Raw genomic sequence first — 20030 nt, 5'->3', positions numbered from 1 at the left:
GACGCTCAGAGAGACGTCGGACTACTAGGGTCAAGAGCCAACGCGATCACTGTGGACCCGCCAATGGACGGGTGATGCCGACTCAAAGAGGCATATGGGAGTTTTACCTTACAAGGGTGAGGTTTTATTTGGGGAAGGTCTCGCGGACCTAGTTTCCACAGCTACCGCGGGTAAATCTACCTTTTTGCCTTATGTTCCCTCACAGCAAAAGAAGACTCCTCAGTATCAGATGCAATCCTTTCGGTCGCTTAAGTCCAGAAGAGGTCGGGGCTCTTTCTTCCTCGCCAGAAGTAAGGGTAGAGGGAAAAGTGCCTGCTTCGGCCAGTTCCCATGAACAGAAGTCCTCCCCGGCTTCTACTAAATCCACCGCATGATGCTGGGGCTCCACTGAGGGAGGCCGCACTAGTGGGGGCACGTCTTCGACTCTTCAGCCACGTCTGGGTTCAGTCGGACGTGGATCCTTGGGCGATCGAAATTGTATCCCAGGGCTACAAGCTGGAATTCGAAGACGTGCCTCCTCGTCGATTCTTCAAATCGGCTTTACCAGCTTCTCCCCAAGAGAGGGAGATAATTTTAGCTGCAATTCAAAAGCTGTGTCAACAGCAAGTGATCATCAAGGTTCCCCTAACACAACAGGGGAAAGGGTACTATTCAACCCTATTTGTGGTCCCGAAACCGGATGGCTCAGTCAGACCCATTCTAAATCTAAAATCCCTGAACCTGTTCTTAAAAAGGTTCAAGATTGAATCGCTCAGGGCAGTCATCTCCAGCCTGGAAGGAGGGGATTTTATGGTGTCATTGGACATAAAGGATGCATACCTTCACGTCCCCATATATCCTCCTCATCAGGCATACCTGAGATTCGCTGTACAGGACTGTCATTACCAGTTTCAGACGTTGTCGTTTGGGCTTTCCACGGCCCCGAGGGTGTTCACCATGGTTATGGCGGAAATGATGGTGCTCCTACACAGGCAAGGAGTCACAATTACCACGTACTTGGACGATCTCCTGATAAAAGCGAGATCAAAGGAACAGTTGCAGAAAAGCGTGTCGCTCTCCCTGGGAGTGCTACAGCAACATGGGATGGATTCTAAATCTACCAAAGTCGCAGTTGGTCCCAACGACTCGGCTGTCTTTCTTAGGCATGATTCTGGACACAGAACAAAATAGGTTTTTTCTCCTGAGGGAAAAAGCCCAGAAACTCCAGAACATGGTAAGAGACTTGTTGAAACCGAAAAGTGTCGGTCCATCAGTGCACTCGAGTACTGGGGAAAATGGTGGCGACCTACGAGGCCATCCCCCTTCGCCAGGTTTCATGCGAGGACTTTTCAGTGGGACCTTCTGGACAAGTGGTCCGGGTCACACCTTCAAATACATCCGAAAATAACACATCCGAAAATAACTCTGTCCCCCAGGGCCAGGGTGTCTCTCCTGTGGTGACTCCAGAGTGCTCACCTTCTAGAGGGTCGCATGTTCGGCATTCAAGACTGGGTTCTGATGACTACGGACGCGGGCCTCCGAGATTGGGGAGCAGTCACACAAGGAAGGAATTTCCAGGGACTGTGGTCAAGCCAGGAGGCTTGTCTGCACATCAACATACTGGAATTGAAGGCCATATACAACGGCCTACGACAAGCGGAGAATATTCTTCGCGACCTACCGGTTCTGATTCAATCAGACAACGTCACAGCCCCGTGGCTCATGTAAACCGCCAAGGCGGGACAAGGAGCAGAGTGGCAATGGCAGAAGCCACCAGGATTCTGCGCTGGGCAGAAAATCACGTAAGCGCTCTGTCAGCGGGGGTGTAGTATGGCTGACCGGCGGTATCCTGGATACCACCTGTCAGCGGTATTCATTCCGGGAGTGGACAACTGGGAAGCAGACTTCCTCAGCAGACACGATCTCCATACAGGAGAGTATGGACTTCATCAAGAAGTTTTTGCAGAGATAACAAGTCTTTGGGGACTTCCTCAAATAGACATGATGGCGTCACGCCTCAACAAGAAACTTCGGAGGTATTGTGCCAGGTCAAGGGACCCTCAGGCAGTAGCGGTGGACGCTCTCGTGACACCATGGGTGTTTCAGTCGGTCTATGTGTTCCCTCCTCTTCCTCTCTCATCTCAAAGATACTGAGAATCATAAGGCAAAGAAGAGTGCAGACAATACTCATTGTCCCAGATTGGCCTCGAAGGGCCTGGTATTCAGATCATCAGGAGCTGCTCACAGAAGATCCATGGCCTCTTCCTCTCAGGGAGGACCGGTTACAGCAGGGGCCCTGCGTGTTCCAAGACTTACCGCGGTTACGTTTGATGGCATGGTGATTGAACGCCAAATCCTAGCTGGGAAGGGTATTCCGGAGGAAGTCATCCCTACTCTGATAAAAGCTAGGAAGGAGGTGACGGCGAAACATTATCACCGTATCTGGAGGAAGTATGTTTCTTGGTGTGAAGCCAAGAATGCTCCTACGGAAGACTTCCACTTGGGCCGGTTTCTCCACTTTCTACAGACTGGAGTGGATATGGGCCTAAAGTTGGGCTCCATTAAGGTACAGATTTCAGCCCTTTCTATATTCTTCCAGAAAGAATTGGCTTCTCTCCCTTAAGTCCAGACTTTTGTAAAGGGAGTGCTGCACATTCATCCTCCTTTTGTGCCCCCAGTGGCACCATGGGACCTTAACGTGGTGTTACAATTCCTAAAATCTCGCTGGTTTGAACCTCTTCAAACTGTTGAGTTAAAATTTCTCACTTGGAAGGTGTTCATGTTGTTGGCCTTGGCATCTGCAAGGCGGGTGTCCGAATTGGCGGCCTTGTCTCATAAGAGCCCCTATCTCATTTTCCATGTGGATAGAGCAGAGTTGAGGACTCGTCCTCAATTTTTGCCTAAGGTGGTGTCATCGTTTCATATGAACCAACCTATTGTGGTGCCTGTGGCTACGGGAGATTTGGAGGATTCCAAATCCCTTGATGTAGTCAGGGCCTTAAAAATTTACGTAGCCAGGACGGCTCAAATTAGGAAAACAGAAGCTCTGTTTGTCCTGTATGCAGCCAACAAGGTTGGCGCTCCTGCTTCTAAGCAGACTATTGCTCGCTGGATCTGCAAGACTATTCAGCAGGCTCATTCTACGGCTGGATTGCCGGTACCAAATTCGGTAAAGGCCCATTCCACTAGGAAGGTGGGCTCTTCTTGGGCGGCTGCCCGAGGCGTCTCGGCTTTACAGCTTTGCCGAGCAGCTACTTGGTCGGGTTCAAACACTTTTGCTAAATTCTACAAGTTTGATACCCTGGCTGATGAGGACCTCATGTTTGCTCAATCGGTGCTGCAGAGTCATTTGCACTCTCCCGCTTGGTTTGGAGCTTTGGTATAATCCCCATGGTCCTTACGGAGTCCCCAGCATCCTCTAGGACGTAAGAGAAAATAAGATTTTAAACCTACCGGTAAATCTTTTTCTCCTAGTCCGTAGAGGATGCTGGGCGCCTGTCCCAGTGCGGACATATTTCTGCGTGACTTGTTTATAGTTCTTGCTTACATAAGGGTTATGTTACAGTTAAGTTCAGTCGCTGACTGATACTGTTTGTTCATACTGTTAAATGGTTGCGTATATTCCAGGTTATACGGTGTGGATGGTGTGGGCTGGTATGAATCTTGCCCTTAGGTTACCAAAATCCTTTCCTCGTACTGTCCGTCTCCTTTGGGCACAGTTTTTCTAACTGAGGTCTGGAGGAGGGGCATAGAGGGAGGAGCCAGTGCACATCCATTCTAAAGTTCTTTATAGTGCCCATGTCTCCTGCGGAGCCCGTCTATACCACATGGTCCTTACGGAGTCCCCAGCATCCTCTACGGACTAGGAGAAAAAGATTTACCGGTAGGTTTAAAATCTTATTTTTATTCAAATGTTTTTGTAATGCCAAACCGGATGGGTCTGTCGGGCCGATCCTCAATTTAAAGGTGTTAAGTCAGTTCCTGACTGTTTACAGATTGAAGATAGAATAAATCCAATCAGTTATTGCGGGACTGGAGTAACGGGAGTTCATGGTGTCCATGGACATAAAGGACGTCTACCTCCATGTCCCAATTTGGACCCCGCACCAAGCCTATTTACGGTTTGCAGTGGGCTAGTCTCATTACCAGTTCAGTGCTCTACCGTTTGGCCTATCATCAGCCCCGAGAGTCTTCATAAAGATCATGGCAGTCATGGTAGCGAAACTGAGATTGTTAGGGGTAACGATAATACCGTATCTGGACGACCTTGTTACGTAAGGCTCCCTCTCAGGACCGGTTGATCTGGGATGCTCAGACCACTCATCAGTTTCCGATTCGGCACAGCTGGATCGTGAGTTTCAAAAAAATCCAATTTGCAACCAACGAAGAGGATTCAATTCCTGGGGCTTGTCTTGGACCCAATACAACTGAAAGTGTTTCTCCCAGAGGACAAGATTCGAGACATCAAGGAAATGGTACATCAGGTTCTAAAGAACCAGACGGTCTCTCTGCATCTTTGTGTACGGCTGCTAGGAAAAATGGTAGCATCCTTCGAAGAAATCCAATACGGCAAACTACATTACAGAGCCTTTCAGCTGAATCTGATTGCTCAGGGGGCAGGTATGCATTTACTCCTTCACCGACGGATTTGCTTGCCGCCCAAAGCCAGGACCTTCTTAATTTGGTGTTCGGTCGACGGTAATCTAGAAGTGGGAAAGAGGTTTGGAATCTGGGATTGGAAGATTTTGACAACAGATGCCAGTCTCAAAGGATGGGGAGCAGTGCTGGACAACCATCAGTTTCAGGGGAGATGGTCACCGCAGGAGAGCAGTCTTCCAATAAATGTTCTGGAACGAAGAGCTATTTACAATGCACTTCTTCTGGCTGAGGACCTAGTAAGGGCTCAGCATGTGAGAGTGCAGTTGGATAATGTGACGGCAACAGCATACATAAACTGTCAGGGAGGAACAAGAAGCATCATGGCTTTAAAGGAGGCCACAAAGATTCTGTCTTGGTCAGAAAAGCACAACATAATCCTGTCGGCAGTCTTCATTCCAGGAGTGGAAAATTGGGAAGCAAACTACCTCAGTCGTCAAGATATGCATCCAGGGGAGTGGTGTCTACACCCACAGGTATTCAACGCAGTGGTGAGAAGGTGGGGTCTACTGCAGATAGACCTGATGGCCTCTCGGAACAACCATGCCATAACTGTTCCATGGAACTTCCATCTGGCATATCTCTTTGCCCCCAGTTCTGATGTTACCTTTGTTCTCGAGCGGGTCAATGCTCAACGGGTACTGGTGATCCTAGTGGCCCCGGACTGGTAGTGCAGGCCCTGGTTTGCCAGCGTTCTCAAACTGTCGGTAGGTCCCGGGTGGCGTCTTCAACTACGGTCAGTTCTGCTGCTTTAGGGACTGCTTCTGCAGAAAGACCTTTCACAGTTTGCTTTACCAGCCTGGTTTTTGAGGCCAGTCTCTGGAAGACTAAGGGTTCTTCTTTGGTGGTCTGTACTGTGTTTCTGTCCTAGAAACCGGTTTCATCCTACACTTGCCACAGGGTTTTGAGGAGCTACAGCTTATGGTGTGAGTAGCGTAGTTTACATACTTCCAAGATTTACTTTCCTAGTTTATTGGCCTTCCTTCAGGGTGGTTAAGAGGCCGGTGTACGCCTTTGTTGTTTTTAAAGTGCAGCATTCATTTCTGTCCCTTTTTATTTCGATGGACATCTGGCCCTTCTCCTGGAAATTCTGACCTTTTTACAAGCCGAGTTGTTGGTCCAACAATCATTTTGGCTGCCAGTAGCTCTGTGGAATCTTAACCTGATCGTCTGTTCTAAAGCAGTCTTCCTTTTGTGCCTTTGGAATTTGGAGGCCTTTAAGTTTGTTACTTGGAAGCTGGTCTTCCTTATGGCCCTTGGCTGGGTTTGTTTCAGAATTGGATGTTTTGTCTTGTAGGCCATTCTCATCTTACATGACGTTAGGGCGGTACTCTATATGGTTTTCCACTTGAAATGGGAAATTGTATTTCCTGTATTTCATCTATCTGCGACTTCCTGGGGTGTTCTGGCTCTGTTTAAACATAGTCCGAGCCCTGCGGATCTACTTGGGCGAACCTTACTCCATCCGTAGCACAGATTCTCTACTTGTTCTTTACAATGCATAGACAGATGGTTGGCCTACTCCTAACCAGCCAATTGTGAGTTGGAGCCGTTCTCTCCTCACTTAGGCTTGTTCTAGTTTGGGGCAACTGGCACCAGACTGGTTGTCGGCGCATTTTACTAGGACTGTGGTGACCCTTTAATATTCAATCCTTCTCTCTGAATCTGGCTGGGGGACACTGTGTTCCCTCACTCATGCTCATGGCTGGATTGTCTGCGTCACTACTGTTCTCTGTTGAAGTCCATTGTGAAGCTTAGTAGAATTCGGTAAATTTACATTTACCACTACTTCCCCTTGCGTCTAACTGCTGCAGAATTTATATGCAGACATATTGGATGACTGTGTCATTAGGCGGTTGTAGGTATGTAATCACGGGTAAGTGGTGATCAAATGCAACTGAAGATGTGTAAATTAGTGCCGGTTTCAAGCTTCTGTAGCAGGTTGAATCAAAAAAAGCCCCAAAGCCCAACTCATGCCTAGAGCAACTATATATGGAAACTGGAAGAGTTTAAGTTCACCAGTTTTGATACATTTTGGATGAACTCTTATAAAACCTATGTTAAGTAAACCAAAACAGTAATTGAAATATTGTAATGTCTTTGTAGTGCACACTTTGTTGGACATATTACTCCATTACACAAAGCAGTCTTGCAATATCGAATGGTCATTTTATTCCTTTTATTGCAACTATAGGTTAAAATTGCTTCTGCCGTGGTTGGAATCCAGGATCCATGAGGGCTGTGAGGAGCCAGCCACTCACAATGCTTTGGCTAAGATTTATATCGACAGCAATAATAATCCAGAAAGATTCCTTCGTGAGAACCCATACTATGACAGTCGTGTTGTTGGAAAGTATTGTGAAAAGAGAGATCCCCATCTGGCATGTGTGGCATATGAGCGTGGACAGTGTGACCTGGAACTAATCAGTGTAGGTCTCTAAAACCTGAGCTCTGTGTATATGCTTATGCATTTCTATATTTTGAGTTCAAATAAATCTCATAATCTTTTTTCTGAAGTGTTACATGGATCAAGAATGATGGCATTTATAGATCTATTTAATACCTAAGCCTATGGGCTGTATTCAATAACTGTCGGAAGCTGCCGTCTTGTCGGAAAGACTGCAGCTTCCGACAGAAATAGGTCGGAAGGGGTTCCGACCTATACAATAGGGGCTGATTTTTTCCGACAAGTCGGGAATTCCCGACTTGTCGTAAAACACGTGGATTGGCGGAATAGCCGCCGATCCACGTGATTCTGTCGGAAATGGGGCCAAATCCGACAGGTTTTGGGCCCCCTTTCCGACAAACTCAATCCGACTTGAAAACAAGTCAGATTGAGGTGAGGAGACAAGCGGTGCTGCGGGCCGCGGGGGTAGCAGAGATCGGCAGCCGGCGGACGGAGCTGGCTGCGGGGAGGACATGGCGGCGGGGGTAGGCGCAGACATTTCCCCCTCCCCCACAGCCAGCTTTCCCCACCGGCCTCCGATCTCTGCTTAACCCCGCGGCCCAGCTTACCCCCGCCACCATCTGCACTCCTGGCCGCTACTGTCAGCGCAGCCGCTGACAGCAGCGGCTGTTCATTGAATAGGGCTTGTTGGATCCATTCCGACAACAGCATGTTGGAATGGATCTGACTGTTATTGAATATACCCCTATGTATAGTATGTGTACTTGATGCAATGGTAAAAAAAAAAAATATTTGTTTTTTTCAGTATTTGCGTAATTATTCTGAAATTTAAATCTATATATATATTTTCTCTCTCTTCAGGTTTGCAATGAAAACTCGCTTTTCAAAAGCCTATCGAGGTATTTGGTACGCCGTAAAGATCCAGAATTGTGGGCCAGTGTATTGTTAGAAAGCAACCCATACAGAAGGCCACTGATTGATCAGGTTATGCTCTGCTCAATATTACCTTTTATGGAGAAGGCAACAAAAGTTTGTACTTTGCACTGTTAATCGTGACTTTCCCAAATGAAGGAATGTACTATTTCTTTTCTTGTCAGGTTGTCCAAACAGCTCTTTCTGAAACCCAAGACCCAGAGGAGGTGTCTGTCACTGTGAAAGCCTTCATGACAGCAGACCTTCCGAATGAGCTCATTGAGCTCTTAGAGAAGATTGTCTTGGACAACTCTGTCTTCAGTGAACACAGGTATATCCTATTGTGCCACATTTTGAGTAAGCTGTCATAACAAACAAATGGCCGGTGAGAAATTTCTTTGCTGTTCAGTACAAACTATAATTTTTATTGCAATATTTTCAGTGTACTTAACATTTTTCAATAGTAATTTCAAAAGAAAATCAGAGTGGATTGAAACCATGATTATATTAATGAGGAAATATCATGTGTTTAAGATCGAGCTATAGCTGCGGAAGCTGCCAAAAGTTTAAGAAGATGTGATGAGTAGTGTGTATTATTAAACTGGCACAGTTTTAGATAGATAGATAGATCTATCTATCTATCTATCTATCTCTCATAAATGGAAAAACACTAAACTGTTACTTGTATAGTTGCTGACATAAAGCATGCAAAAACAATGTTGGCGAAAACCGGGCAGAGAATTGAGTATGCGCCAGACCATTTCACAGAGCAGAAAAACAAAATCTCAGTATGTTGGAAGCATGAATATAAAATAATAGAATGAAAAGGGAACACGAAAATAGTGGCATAATGGAAACATAAAAAAAAAAAAAACCTCAATCTTGGCCAAATAAACAGTTTGACCTCTGCTGGTGGCAGTTCTAGAAGAGTAGATTGTACATCTGATCGAACTACAGTTGCACATCAAATGCCAAAAATCAAATAGTGGGAGTGGTAACATCAATATGGGCTAAAATCTCAGTATGTATGGTCACTATAGTGATAGAAAATAGTTTTCCTAGAGGGTAGTTTTTAAGAAGTATGAGTTTAAGAAGGGAAGGGGATACCAAAATAGAGTAACTTCCAAACTAGGCACGCAGAGCATGACTGAGCTGGAGTTATCTATAAATGGTTGTATGAGAAACTCCGATTGCAGGTGTTCAAAGGAATGAAATACACAGTTGTGAAACAGGTGACCAACTGTACAGACACAATAAAAAAAGCCAAAAATTCTTCACTGATCATGCTAAGCTCAGAAAAACGAACAATAATCCATAGCAGAACATCAGGGCCCATACACCACAAATCCCCCTCCCCCCAACAAGTCTTGTGCATAGCACCAAACCGGCGAGACTTGATGTAGTAAGGCCACCAGAAAATTTGGATCTACAGAGAGTAGGAAGTGCTATCCAAGGCCCTTTCTCCCCCTGTATCAAAGAAGAAAGGACAGAATATATTAGATTCTGGCCAATTATTCAGTGGTCCAGAGGAAAAAATAAATCCTTAATAACCTGCACAAAATGCCCCAGGGATTTGCAATAATCAGCCAGGAGCATATCATCTGCATAGATAGCTATTGTGTCAACAATGTGGCCAACCCAAAAGCCCTAGATACCAGGATCCTTATGGATGAGACATGTCGGGCTTAATAGCCGATTGAATAGTGAATGGGAGAAAGGGCAGCCTTGGTGAGTACCATGTCCTAGTTTAAAAAGAGTAATTACAGGGGCTATTATTCGACCGGCTATGGAGGCTGCCTGGGTGGCTAAAGCCATTGAGATCTGGGCAGAGGCCCTCGAGGAAAGTCTTCCCTCTGATGTTACCTGGGGCCAGCTGTCCCACATCTCGCATATCAGAGAAGCACCCTCCTACTTAGGTGACGCTGCTTTGGATACTGGTCTCCTGGCTTCCAAGGTATCTGCTACCTTAGTGGTAGCCCACCACATAATCTGGCTACACTCATGGAAAGCTGACATGGACTCTAAGAAGGCCCACTGTCTCACACTGGGGAGATCCTGTTTGGCGCAGAATTGGACAACATTGTGGCTACTCTGCAGCCTCTGAAACTACTGTCCCACCCTCAGCATCTACCCCGAGCACTCGTACATCTTCCTTTCGATCATTTCACCCCAGGGCAAAGCTAAAGGACAGTTCTTCCCTCGTCAGTCTGCTTACACGAGACCTGGCCAACCTGTGGCTCTCCATCTGTTGTAAAACTACAAGTTCCATCATGCCTTGCCACAGTTTTGCTACTAGGGAATGCTCAAACTGTGGCAGGGCATGCTGGGATTTGTAGTTTCACAACTTCTGGAGAGCCACAGGTTGGCCAGGCCTGGCTTACACGAAGGCCTCCAAGCCTGGGCTACCAGACATCCAGCTTCTTCCAGCTCCCTCTCCCACCCCCAGTGTTTGTTATATCCATCAGACCCGAGCAAACCCATTCAGTCCCTACTGCACATGGAGGTAGTAATCCCTATCCTTTCGTCACAGTGAGGGATGGATTTTTATTCTACCCTTTTCTTGGTTCAGAAACCCAATGGGTCTCATCGGCCAATCCTCAATCTCAAATCCCTGATCAGGTTTATCAGAGTGTCTAGATTTTGTATGGAAACCCTCAGCTGTGTTGTCCTAGCTATGGAGCCCTGGGGACTTTATGGTGTCTTTGGGCATTCAGGACGCTTACCTACATGTGCCTATAGTGTCCTCTCATTAGCTGTTTCTAGGGGTTGCTGTCCTCCAGCAACATTTACAATTTCAGGCACTGCTCTTTGGTCTTTCTAGGGTATTTACCAAAATCATGGCAGTGATGGCGGACCAGCTTCATAGCTTCATTGTCAGGGGTTCAGAACACTCCCATACCTGGATGACCTGCTGATTCTGGCACACTGTCCGGAGGCCCTTCACTGCCATCTTCAGCTGACCATTGCCTTCCTGCAAACACACTGGCTAATCAACTGGAAAAAGTCATCCCTGATTCCTTTGCAAAGGATGTTACATCTGGGGGCTCTCCTGGATTCTCAGATACAGAGAAATTTTCTACTAGCAGTCAAGATTTCCGCACTACAACGAGTGTGCAAATTACATCAAAGCCACAGAGTGTTGGTCCACTTAGCAATGCAAGTCTTGGAGTCCATGGTCTCCACCTTCAACATCGCGGAGTATGCCCAGTTCCACTCCAGACCCCTGCAACACCTGATCCTGTCCAGACAGAATGGACAGTCGCATCTGATCAGGTCCCAGACGATAGTCCTCTCTCTGGAGGTTCTACTGTCCCTGTGCTAGTGGCTACAGATGTCTCACTTGGACAAGGGTCGACTCTTCTGGATCCAGGATTGGGTACTCCTTGCCACGGATGCCATTCTCCATGAATGGGGTGGTGACCGGCCAACACTCCTTTCAGATAAATTGGACTACCACCAAGAGTTGCTTGCCAATCCAACAGAGCGCACACTTAGGCACAGACTATTCTTCAAGGGAGACCGGTCCAGGTCCAGTCTGTCCACCACCAACCACTGTGGGTAGCCTACCTCAATCATCAGGGAGGCTCTCGCAGTCTGTTGGCAATGCAGAAAGTGGCTCACATTATCAGATAGGTCGAACGCCAGCTCCTGGCCATCTTTGCGGTGTTCATCCCAGTTATCCTCAACTGAGCAACAGAATTCTTCAGCCGTCACGACATGCGCACTGATGAGAGTGCTCTACGCCCAGAGGTCTTCCAGCTTCTGGTGGACAGTTGGGGCGTGCTGGACATGGACCTCATGGCCTCACGACACAACCACAATGTTCTCGTGTACGGGTCTATAACGAGATATTGAAGCAGCCTTCGTGGACACCCTAGCAGTAAAGTGGACCTTCCGTCTGCTGTACCTCTTCCCTCCAGTCTCCCACCTTCCTCGAATACTTCACAAATTCAAGCAAGTCTGACCTAGCCCGTCTGTCTTTGACTGTGTGGCTCTTGAGTCATCCCTTCTAAAGGTCCAAAGGTTTCTCTTGCTCTGTGGTTCAGACCATGCTCAGAGCACGGAAGCCGGCCTCAGCCAGTATCTATTACCGTGTGTGCCATACATACTTCCAGTGGTGCGCTGCAAGATGCTATAACCCTTTTTGGTTTTTAGACTTTCCCAATTCCGTTCCTTTCTTCAAGCTGGATTGGATCTTGAACTCCATCTGGCCTCTGAAAGTGCACATCTCTGCTCTGTCAGTCTGGTTCCAGCACAGAATTGCTCTACTGCCTGATGTTTGCATCTTTCTTCAGGGTGTTCTTTGTGTTCAACCTCCCTTTGTCCCTTCATTGGCTTTATGGGTTGTCAGTGGCACTTCAGGAGCCCCCTTTTGAACCCCTGTAATCAATGGACCTCAAATTGCTGAAGTGGTACCAGCCTTCCAATCTCCAGACCTCTTGGCGGTGGAGGCCTCCTTAGACATGGTCTGTGCCCTTCGGATTTACGTAGATTGTACCAGCTCCGTCAGGAGATAAGATTTCCTCTTTAGCCTCCACGGATTCCACAAGAGGGGCTGGCCAGCTAACAGACTCTGGCCAGATGTGACTATCTCACAGTCTCACACGCAGGCTGACCTTCCTGTGCTGGATACAGTGTCTGCTCATTCTACTTGCTCTGTGGGTCCTTTTGTGGGCAGTTCGCTGTGGTACGTCTGCAGAACAACTGTGCAAGGCGACCATGTGGTCTTATGTCAACACTTTTCTTAGGTTCAATGCCTCTGATACATTTGCCTCTCACGGTTCTTCATTTGGACGCAGGATTCTCCACAACCTGGCTGTGGTGCTGCTCTCCTATCTCCTATCCAACTGCCTATTTCACAGTCATTCCTTTCAAATCTGGCCAGAGTTACAAGAAGGTCTACCTGGTTTGTCTCAATGGTTCTTAATCTTGGGACCAAAGCAAAACAGCATCCCAGTATTGGGTCTCCCAGAGGCTTACTCACTTGCCCTATCTGTTTACCTCTCGGCACTCTTAGCACTGCTATGCTTCAATTGCTATTCACATAATGCTGCCTGGTTCACACTTATTCCCACTAGATCACAGGTTCTCAAACTTGGTCCTCAGGACCCCACACGGTTCATGTTTTGCATGTCACCTGTAGATTTTTTAAATGTGACACTTGGGGATAGACAGTGCAGCTGCTGTGTGACATGGAAAACGTGAACCGTGTGGGGTCCTGAGGACTGAGTTTGAGAACCACTGCACTAGATCATTTGGGTTGACAATTATTGAACTGAAACTTTTTAAAAATACCTATTACAGGTTAACCGTTTTTTATATGGTTTTATATAGCTACACTGTACTGATGATACAGTGGCTGCATAATAGCACATAGACTATAGGGGAAGGTAAGGCTGCCACAGGTGTCCCAAATGCTAAATGGCAGTAAAATCTGTTTTGGATGATCTAATTGAATCTGACCTTTTTGTTTAAGATCCTTTAGAATTCCATAAATTTGTTTCATTTTCTGTATTATGCATCTTAGCTAGGGACTCCTTTTTCTTATTATGTGGTTTCCTTTCCTCTCATTGCTGTATATTAACCAGTCTTGCTTATTTCAGATATTTTTTCCTATAATTTGCTGGTTCTGTTTCTCAACCTGTTATATATTTAATGTAAAATAAGTTACCTTTCTATTGAAGATCGAACCACATTTCTTAATTGTTTTTAGAGCTTTCCTGAAGTGAATCCTTTTATTCATGTGGAGTTGATTGTGGCAGATGTGACTGGAAATCTGATTTGCTGTGTTTTTATTCTATGGAAAGTATACATGCAGACCTATCCCGCCATACGGGATGCTGGCTGTCACTATGCTGACAGTGGCATCCCGGTAGTGAGTCCCCTCGTGAACTCACTGCGCTCGCCACATGTTCTATTCCCACTCACTTGGTGGCATGGACCCACCAACCGAATGGGAATACCAGACGGGTGTCAAGATTCCGTTTGTTGGTAAATGCTGGTTGTCGAATTTCGGCATTGGTCTACTGGATGCTGGGATCCTGACACTAGCGCTTGGGCCAGATAGCCTGAAGAATTTTGGATATAGTTTTAGTCATTTATTTATTTTATTTTTAGCTTTAAAAATACTTTACATTTTTTTTTTCAGTTTAGTAAGCTGTGAGTTAGCTGGTATAAAGTACTGTTTTATGGTGTATATTGTCACCATCAAACAACTTATTGGTTCTTTGTAAATTATGAGCTTCTATCAGTTTTAACCAGCTTGTTTCCTACTCAGAAACCTCCAGAACCTGCTGATCTTGACAGCTATTAAAGCTGATCGCACCAGAGTAATGGAATACATCAACCGTTTAGATAACTATGATGCCCCTGATATTGCAAACATTGCCATCAGTAATGAGCTATATGAGGAAGCCTTTGCCATTTTTAGGAAATTTGATGTGAACACATCTGCCATACAGGTATGACACAGCTTTTTCATTAGCGTATCATGATGCTTTGCTTTGCATTTTTATTAATATTTACTTTCACATCTTTCAGGTTTTGATTGAACACATTGGCAATTTGGACCGTGCTTATGAGTTTGCGGAGCGCTGCAATGAGCCAGCTGTTTGGAGCCAACTTGCCAAGGCTCAGCTTCAGAAAGGCATGGTCAAAGAGGCAATTGACTCCTACATTAAAGCAGATGACCCATCGTCTTTTATGGAAGTTGTTCAGGCTGCCAATGCCAGTGGTAAAGTACCACATAATGCTTCTGTGTTTATTGTAGTCAAGCATATTGCCATTTGCTTAGGTTCATAACCGAGTACTAAACACCCTCCATTACATTATAATTAATGCATGTGTTATCAGTTAATTATTTCTTACATGTTTGAGGGAAGCATAGATATGCTTTGTCATTTATAACAGTACTTTTTTACTAAGACAAGAACTGTGTATTCTATATCTGTAGATTGCTAGTGTATATGTTACTTGTCTAGTACTCTCTATTTACTGCCAACTTAGAACACACTGTAAACCATGGACTGGAACAAGTGTGGTAGTATTAAATGGTTAACAGGGTGGTGGACTGAAGGGTTCCTCATTAGTGGAAGCGCTATACATGTTTAGAGGCTCGACTGACACAGTGATTTCCTATAGGAAATTGGGAAGAATTGGTTAAATACCTGCAGATGGCCCGGAAGAAGGCAAGGGAATCCTATGTTGAAACAGAGCTGATCTTCGCTCTTGCAAAAACTAACCGCCTCACAGAACTTGAGGAATTTATTAATGGACCAAACAATGCTCATATTCAACAAGTAAGTTTCCAAGATCTCTCACTTCTGTCACATTGCCAACAGTACATGAGAATTGTTAGGACTGGTTACAAGTAGACTCATTTGTCTCATTGGGGTATATGCAATTGCGGTCGAATTCCCGAAATTGTCGAATTTTGGGATTTTTTCGCCAAAAAAAAAAAATCGTCAATGCAATTCAGTGCTTTCCGTCAAAAAAACGGACTTTCAAAATTCGACTTTTTGAAATTCGACTTTTGTCAAATTCGATTTTTCTGCAATGATACAAGTGCTGCAATTCGACCAAAGTGTATTCAATTCAAGTTTGGAAATTCGACAACAGTGCTTTTAGACAGTAAATTCGTCATTTTCAATCCGCCACACTTTGGAGGGTGAGACCAATAAAAAAAATTGAAAACATGTTTTTTTTAGTGTTTTTTTTTTTTTTTTTTTGGGAATAGCATATCTATTTATATTAGAAGGGATTAGGTACTTGGTTTGTCTTTTTTGGTTGTACAAGTATTTATATATTTTTAAAAAGATATTTTTTTTTTTTTTTAATAGCTGGAACGGTAAAATCAAGGGAAAAAAATGGCGTGGGGTCCCCCCTCCAAAGCATAACCAGCCTCGGGCTCTTCGAGCTGGTCCTGGTTCTAAAAATGCGGGGAAAAATTTGACAGGGGATCCCCCGTATTTTTAAAACCAGCACCGGGCTCTGCGCCTGGTGCTGGTGCAAAAAATACGGGGGACAAAAAGAGTAGGGGTCCCCCGTATTTTTTACACCAGCATCGGGCTCCACTAGCTGGACAGATAATGCCACAGCCAGGGGTCACTTTTATACAGTGCCCTGCGGCCGTGGCATTAAATATCCAACTAGTCACCCCTGGCCGGGGTACCCTGGGGGAGTGGGGACCCCTTCAATCAAGGGGTCCCCCCCCCCCCAGCCACCCAAGGGCCAGGGGTGAAGCCCGTGGCTGTCGTCCCCCCCCCCCCCCCCCCCCCCCCAATCCAAGGGCTGCGGATGGGAGGCTGATAGCCTTGAGAAAAATGTCAGAATATAGTTTTTCCCAGTAGTACTACAAGTCCCAGCAAGCCTCCCCCGCAAGCTGGTACTTGGAGAACCACAAGTACCAGCATGCGGGAGAAAAACTGGCCCGCTGGTACCTGTAGTAGTACTACTGGGAAAAAAATACCCAAATAAAAACAGGACACACACACCGTGACAAGTACAACTTTATTACATACTGCCGACACACACATACTTACCTATGTTGACACGCCGACTGCCACAGTCTCCGACGATCCGAGGGTACCTGTTAAAAAATTATACTCACCTTCCAGCGTCCAGAGATAAATCCACGTCCAGAGTATAATCCAGGTACTTGGCAAAATAACAAAACGCAAAAACCCGTGCCAGCGGACTGAAAAGGGTCCCATGTTGACACATGAGACCCCTTTCCCCGAATGCAGAGACCTCTACGTGACAGCTGTCACTGAAAGGTCTCTTCAGCCAATCAGCGAGTGCAACGTCCTTGCACTCTGCTGATTGGCTCTGCACGTCTGAGCTCAGACAGCGCATCGCAATGCCTCTCCATTATATTCAATGGTGGGAACTTTGCGGCTAGCGGTGGGGTCACCCGCCGGTCAGCGGCTGACCGCGGGTAACCCCCCCGCTGACGGCAAAGTTCCCACCATTGAAATAATGGAGAGAGCTGTGCGATGCGCTGTCACAGCACAGACAGCGCACAGCCAATCAGGTGAGCGCCACGTAGTAGCGCTTCCTGATTGGCTGAAGGGACCTCAGTGACAGGAGTCACGTGGGGTCCCGGCACATTCGGGGAGAGGGGTCTCATGTGTCAATATGGGACCCCTTTCAGTCCGGCATGGTTGGGTATGCGTTTTTTTTTTTTCTTTTTAACAAGTACGTGGATTATACTCTGGACGTGGATTTATCTCTGGACGCTGGAAGGTGAGTATAATTTTTTCACAGGTACCCTCGGATCGTCGGAGACTGTGGCAGTCGGCGTGTCAACATAGGTAAGTATGTGTGTCGGCAGTGTGTAATAAAGTTGTACTTGTCACGGTGTGTGTGTCCTGTTTTTATTTGGGTATTTTTTTTCCAGTAGTACTACAGGTACCAGCGGGCCCGTTTTTCTCCCGCATGCTGGTACTTGTGGTTCTCCAAGTACCAGCTTGCGGGGGAGGCTTGCTGGGACTTGTAGTACTACTGGAAAAAACAATATTCTGTCATTTTACTCACGGCTATCAGCCTCCCATCCGCAGCCCTTGGATGGGGGGGGGACAGCCTCGGGCTTCACCCCTGGCCCTTGGGTGGCTGGGGGGGGGGGGGGGGGACCCCTTGATTGAAGCCTTTGGATGGGGGGGACTGCCTCGGGCTTCACCCCTGGCCCTTGGGTGGCTGGGGGGGGGGACCCCTTGATTGAGGGGGTCCCCACTCCCCCAGGGTACCCCGGCCAGAGGTGACTAGTTGGATATTTAATGCCACGGCCGCAGGGCGCTGTATAAGAGTGACCCCCGGCTGTGGCATTATCTGTCCAGCTAGTGGAGCCCGATGCTGGTGTATAAAATACGGGGGGACCCCTACTCTTTTTGTCCCCCGTATTTTTTGCACCAGCATCTGGCGCAGAGCCCGGTGCTGGTTTTAAAAATACGGGGGATCCCATGTCAATTTTGTCCCCGCATTTTTAGAACCAGGACCAGCTCGAAGAGCCCAAAGCTGGTTATGCTTTGGAGGGGGGACCCCACGCCATTTTTTTCCGGGTTTTTACCCGTTTTTTTAATTCGCTGCAAAATCCGGCAAATCGTCCGTTTTTCGCCCGCGGGAATGTCGAATCCGTTTTTCATTGAATATGGTGAATTCCGGCAGCCACCTGCCGGAATTCACCTGTCGAATTGTGTCGAATTAAAAAACGGCGATAATTTGCCGCAATTCGCCGTGAATTGATCATATACCCCATTGTCTGCTTTCCTTCAGTGGGTAATAAATGGACTTGTGAAATAACAAAGTAGTCCGAGTAGCTTATTAGATTTAATATACCAGTAACATTAAAAGACAGGTTGTACCACAATAAAGACTTCTGACAAAAATAGCAGTTTTTACCCAGACTGGAGTGATTGTATATCATAATATCTAGCTTTATCTCACTGCAAGCTATTGTCTAGCGTTACAGGCCTATTTATACTGGTAGTGCTGTGTAATGCCTACTGGTCCAGTCTTACTACTAGTTAGACACAGCAGGATTACTAGCCAGATCAGTCACACCTAGTCAGTGGCAAAATGGTGAAGAAGAAAAAATGTATCTGTGACGTAAACCACATGGTGGCACTGAGATTAGCACGGTTGTCTTGCAACTCTGGGGTCAAAGGTTTGATTCCCTATCTGTGTGGTGTTGTAGGGTATTACGTATGTGGAGTTTGTATATTTTCTCTGTTTGTGTGGTCTTGTTTCAGGTATTTTGGTTTTCTCCCGCAGTCTTAAAGCACACTGATGGGTTAATTGGTCTCTTGTATAAATTTGTACAATCTGTTTAGATCTTTCAGTTGTCTGATCTCAGATGGTACGGCCAACTTATATCTTCAAACCATATGCTTATGCCAAATATCAGTTTTGATCAACTCCTTGCATTCTTTTTATATCGCTTTGCACACTTCAGTTGCTTTGTGCATTGCTTAAAAATATATGAGGACTTTGTTAACTTATTTACTTTTTATTAGGTTGGTGATCGCTGCTATGATGAAAAAATGTATGATGCTGCTAAGCTTCTCTACAACAATGTTTCAAATTTTGGCCGATTGGCATCAACACTGGTTCACCTGGGGGAGTATCAGGCTGCAGTCGATGGTGCACGAAAAGCGAACAGCACTCGCACGTGGAAGGAGGTGACAAGAATTGGATTTTTATACTTAGGGGATATGCCATTAGGTCTGAGTTTTTTTTTTTTTGCCTAGAAGAAAAAATTGGGCTTTTTCTTTCTAATTTTAAGGCGAATGGAAATTCTTTCTAATTTTAGGGCACCCTATTCAATAGCAGGGACGTTTTTTCAGCTAGATAAAAATTCAGGCGCGAAAAACGTGGATTTGCGAATCCACATGTTTTCTCACCTGTGCAGGCGAAAACATGGCCAGTTTTCATCAATTTTAAGGTGTTTTTTGACAATGCCTTTTCACAAAAGAAAAAGGTGAAATTTATACTAAAAACGGGTGAAAACGGCCTCAATTGGGTAGCCAGGGGGACGAAATCAATAGCTCCAAGTTTATTTTAGCTAATTGCATACCCCGTTTAGTCCCTATCTCTGTACAGAAATTCTGAAATGTGCTAACTAATGTTTATTTTTGCAAGGTGTGTTTTGCATGCGTTGATGGTAAAGAGTTTCGCCTCGCTCAGATGTGTGGCCTTCACATTGTGGTACATGCTGACGAATTGGAGGAGCTTATAAACTATTATCAGGTAAGTGACGATATGATGCCTGACCTTTATGATTTTTTGGGGGAGGGTGGTTCGTTTATTGGTTGAATGCAAAATAATGGTCTGTTTACTTCTAGGATCGTGGTTATTTTGAAGAGCTCATCACCATGCTGGAAGCGGCTCTAGGTCTGGAGCGGGCACACATGGGCATGTTCACAGAGTTGGCCATTCTGTATTCTAAATTCAAGCCACAGAAAATGAGGGAGCACTTGGAGCTGTTCTGGTCCAGAGTCAACATTCCCAAGGTGATGTATACCCTCTTGTAGATCTAGTGATAGATAAAATGTATATGGTATATAACATGGTGATTGATAGG

At 45.9% G+C, this 20030-nt stretch overlaps 1 protein-coding gene across 2 annotated transcripts in view; it reads left to right on the top strand.

Annotated features, from left to right (window-relative positions):
- CLTC (clathrin heavy chain) overlaps positions 1-20030 on the top strand; it is a 161536-nt gene that overhangs the window by 118902 nt on the left and 22604 nt on the right. For both annotated transcript variants that reach the window (XM_063954051.1, XM_063954050.1), the window contains exons 17-25: positions 6830-7064; positions 7904-8026; positions 8140-8285; positions 14232-14415; positions 14495-14687; positions 15095-15252; positions 18964-19128; positions 19589-19696; positions 19792-19959. In XM_063954051.1, coding sequence (XP_063810121.1) covers positions 6830-7064; positions 7904-8026; positions 8140-8285; positions 14232-14415; positions 14495-14687; positions 15095-15252; positions 18964-19128; positions 19589-19696; positions 19792-19959 — 1480 coding nt within the window. The remainder of the gene's footprint in view (positions 1-6829; positions 7065-7903; positions 8027-8139; positions 8286-14231; positions 14416-14494; positions 14688-15094; positions 15253-18963; positions 19129-19588; positions 19697-19791; positions 19960-20030) is intronic.

This window comes from Pseudophryne corroboree, chromosome 2 (assembly GCF_028390025.1).
Source record: "Pseudophryne corroboree isolate aPseCor3 chromosome 2, aPseCor3.hap2, whole genome shotgun sequence".
Taxonomy (NCBI): Eukaryota; Metazoa; Chordata; class Amphibia; order Anura; family Myobatrachidae; genus Pseudophryne; species Pseudophryne corroboree.
This window is presented reverse-complemented; position numbering and strand designations above follow the sequence as displayed.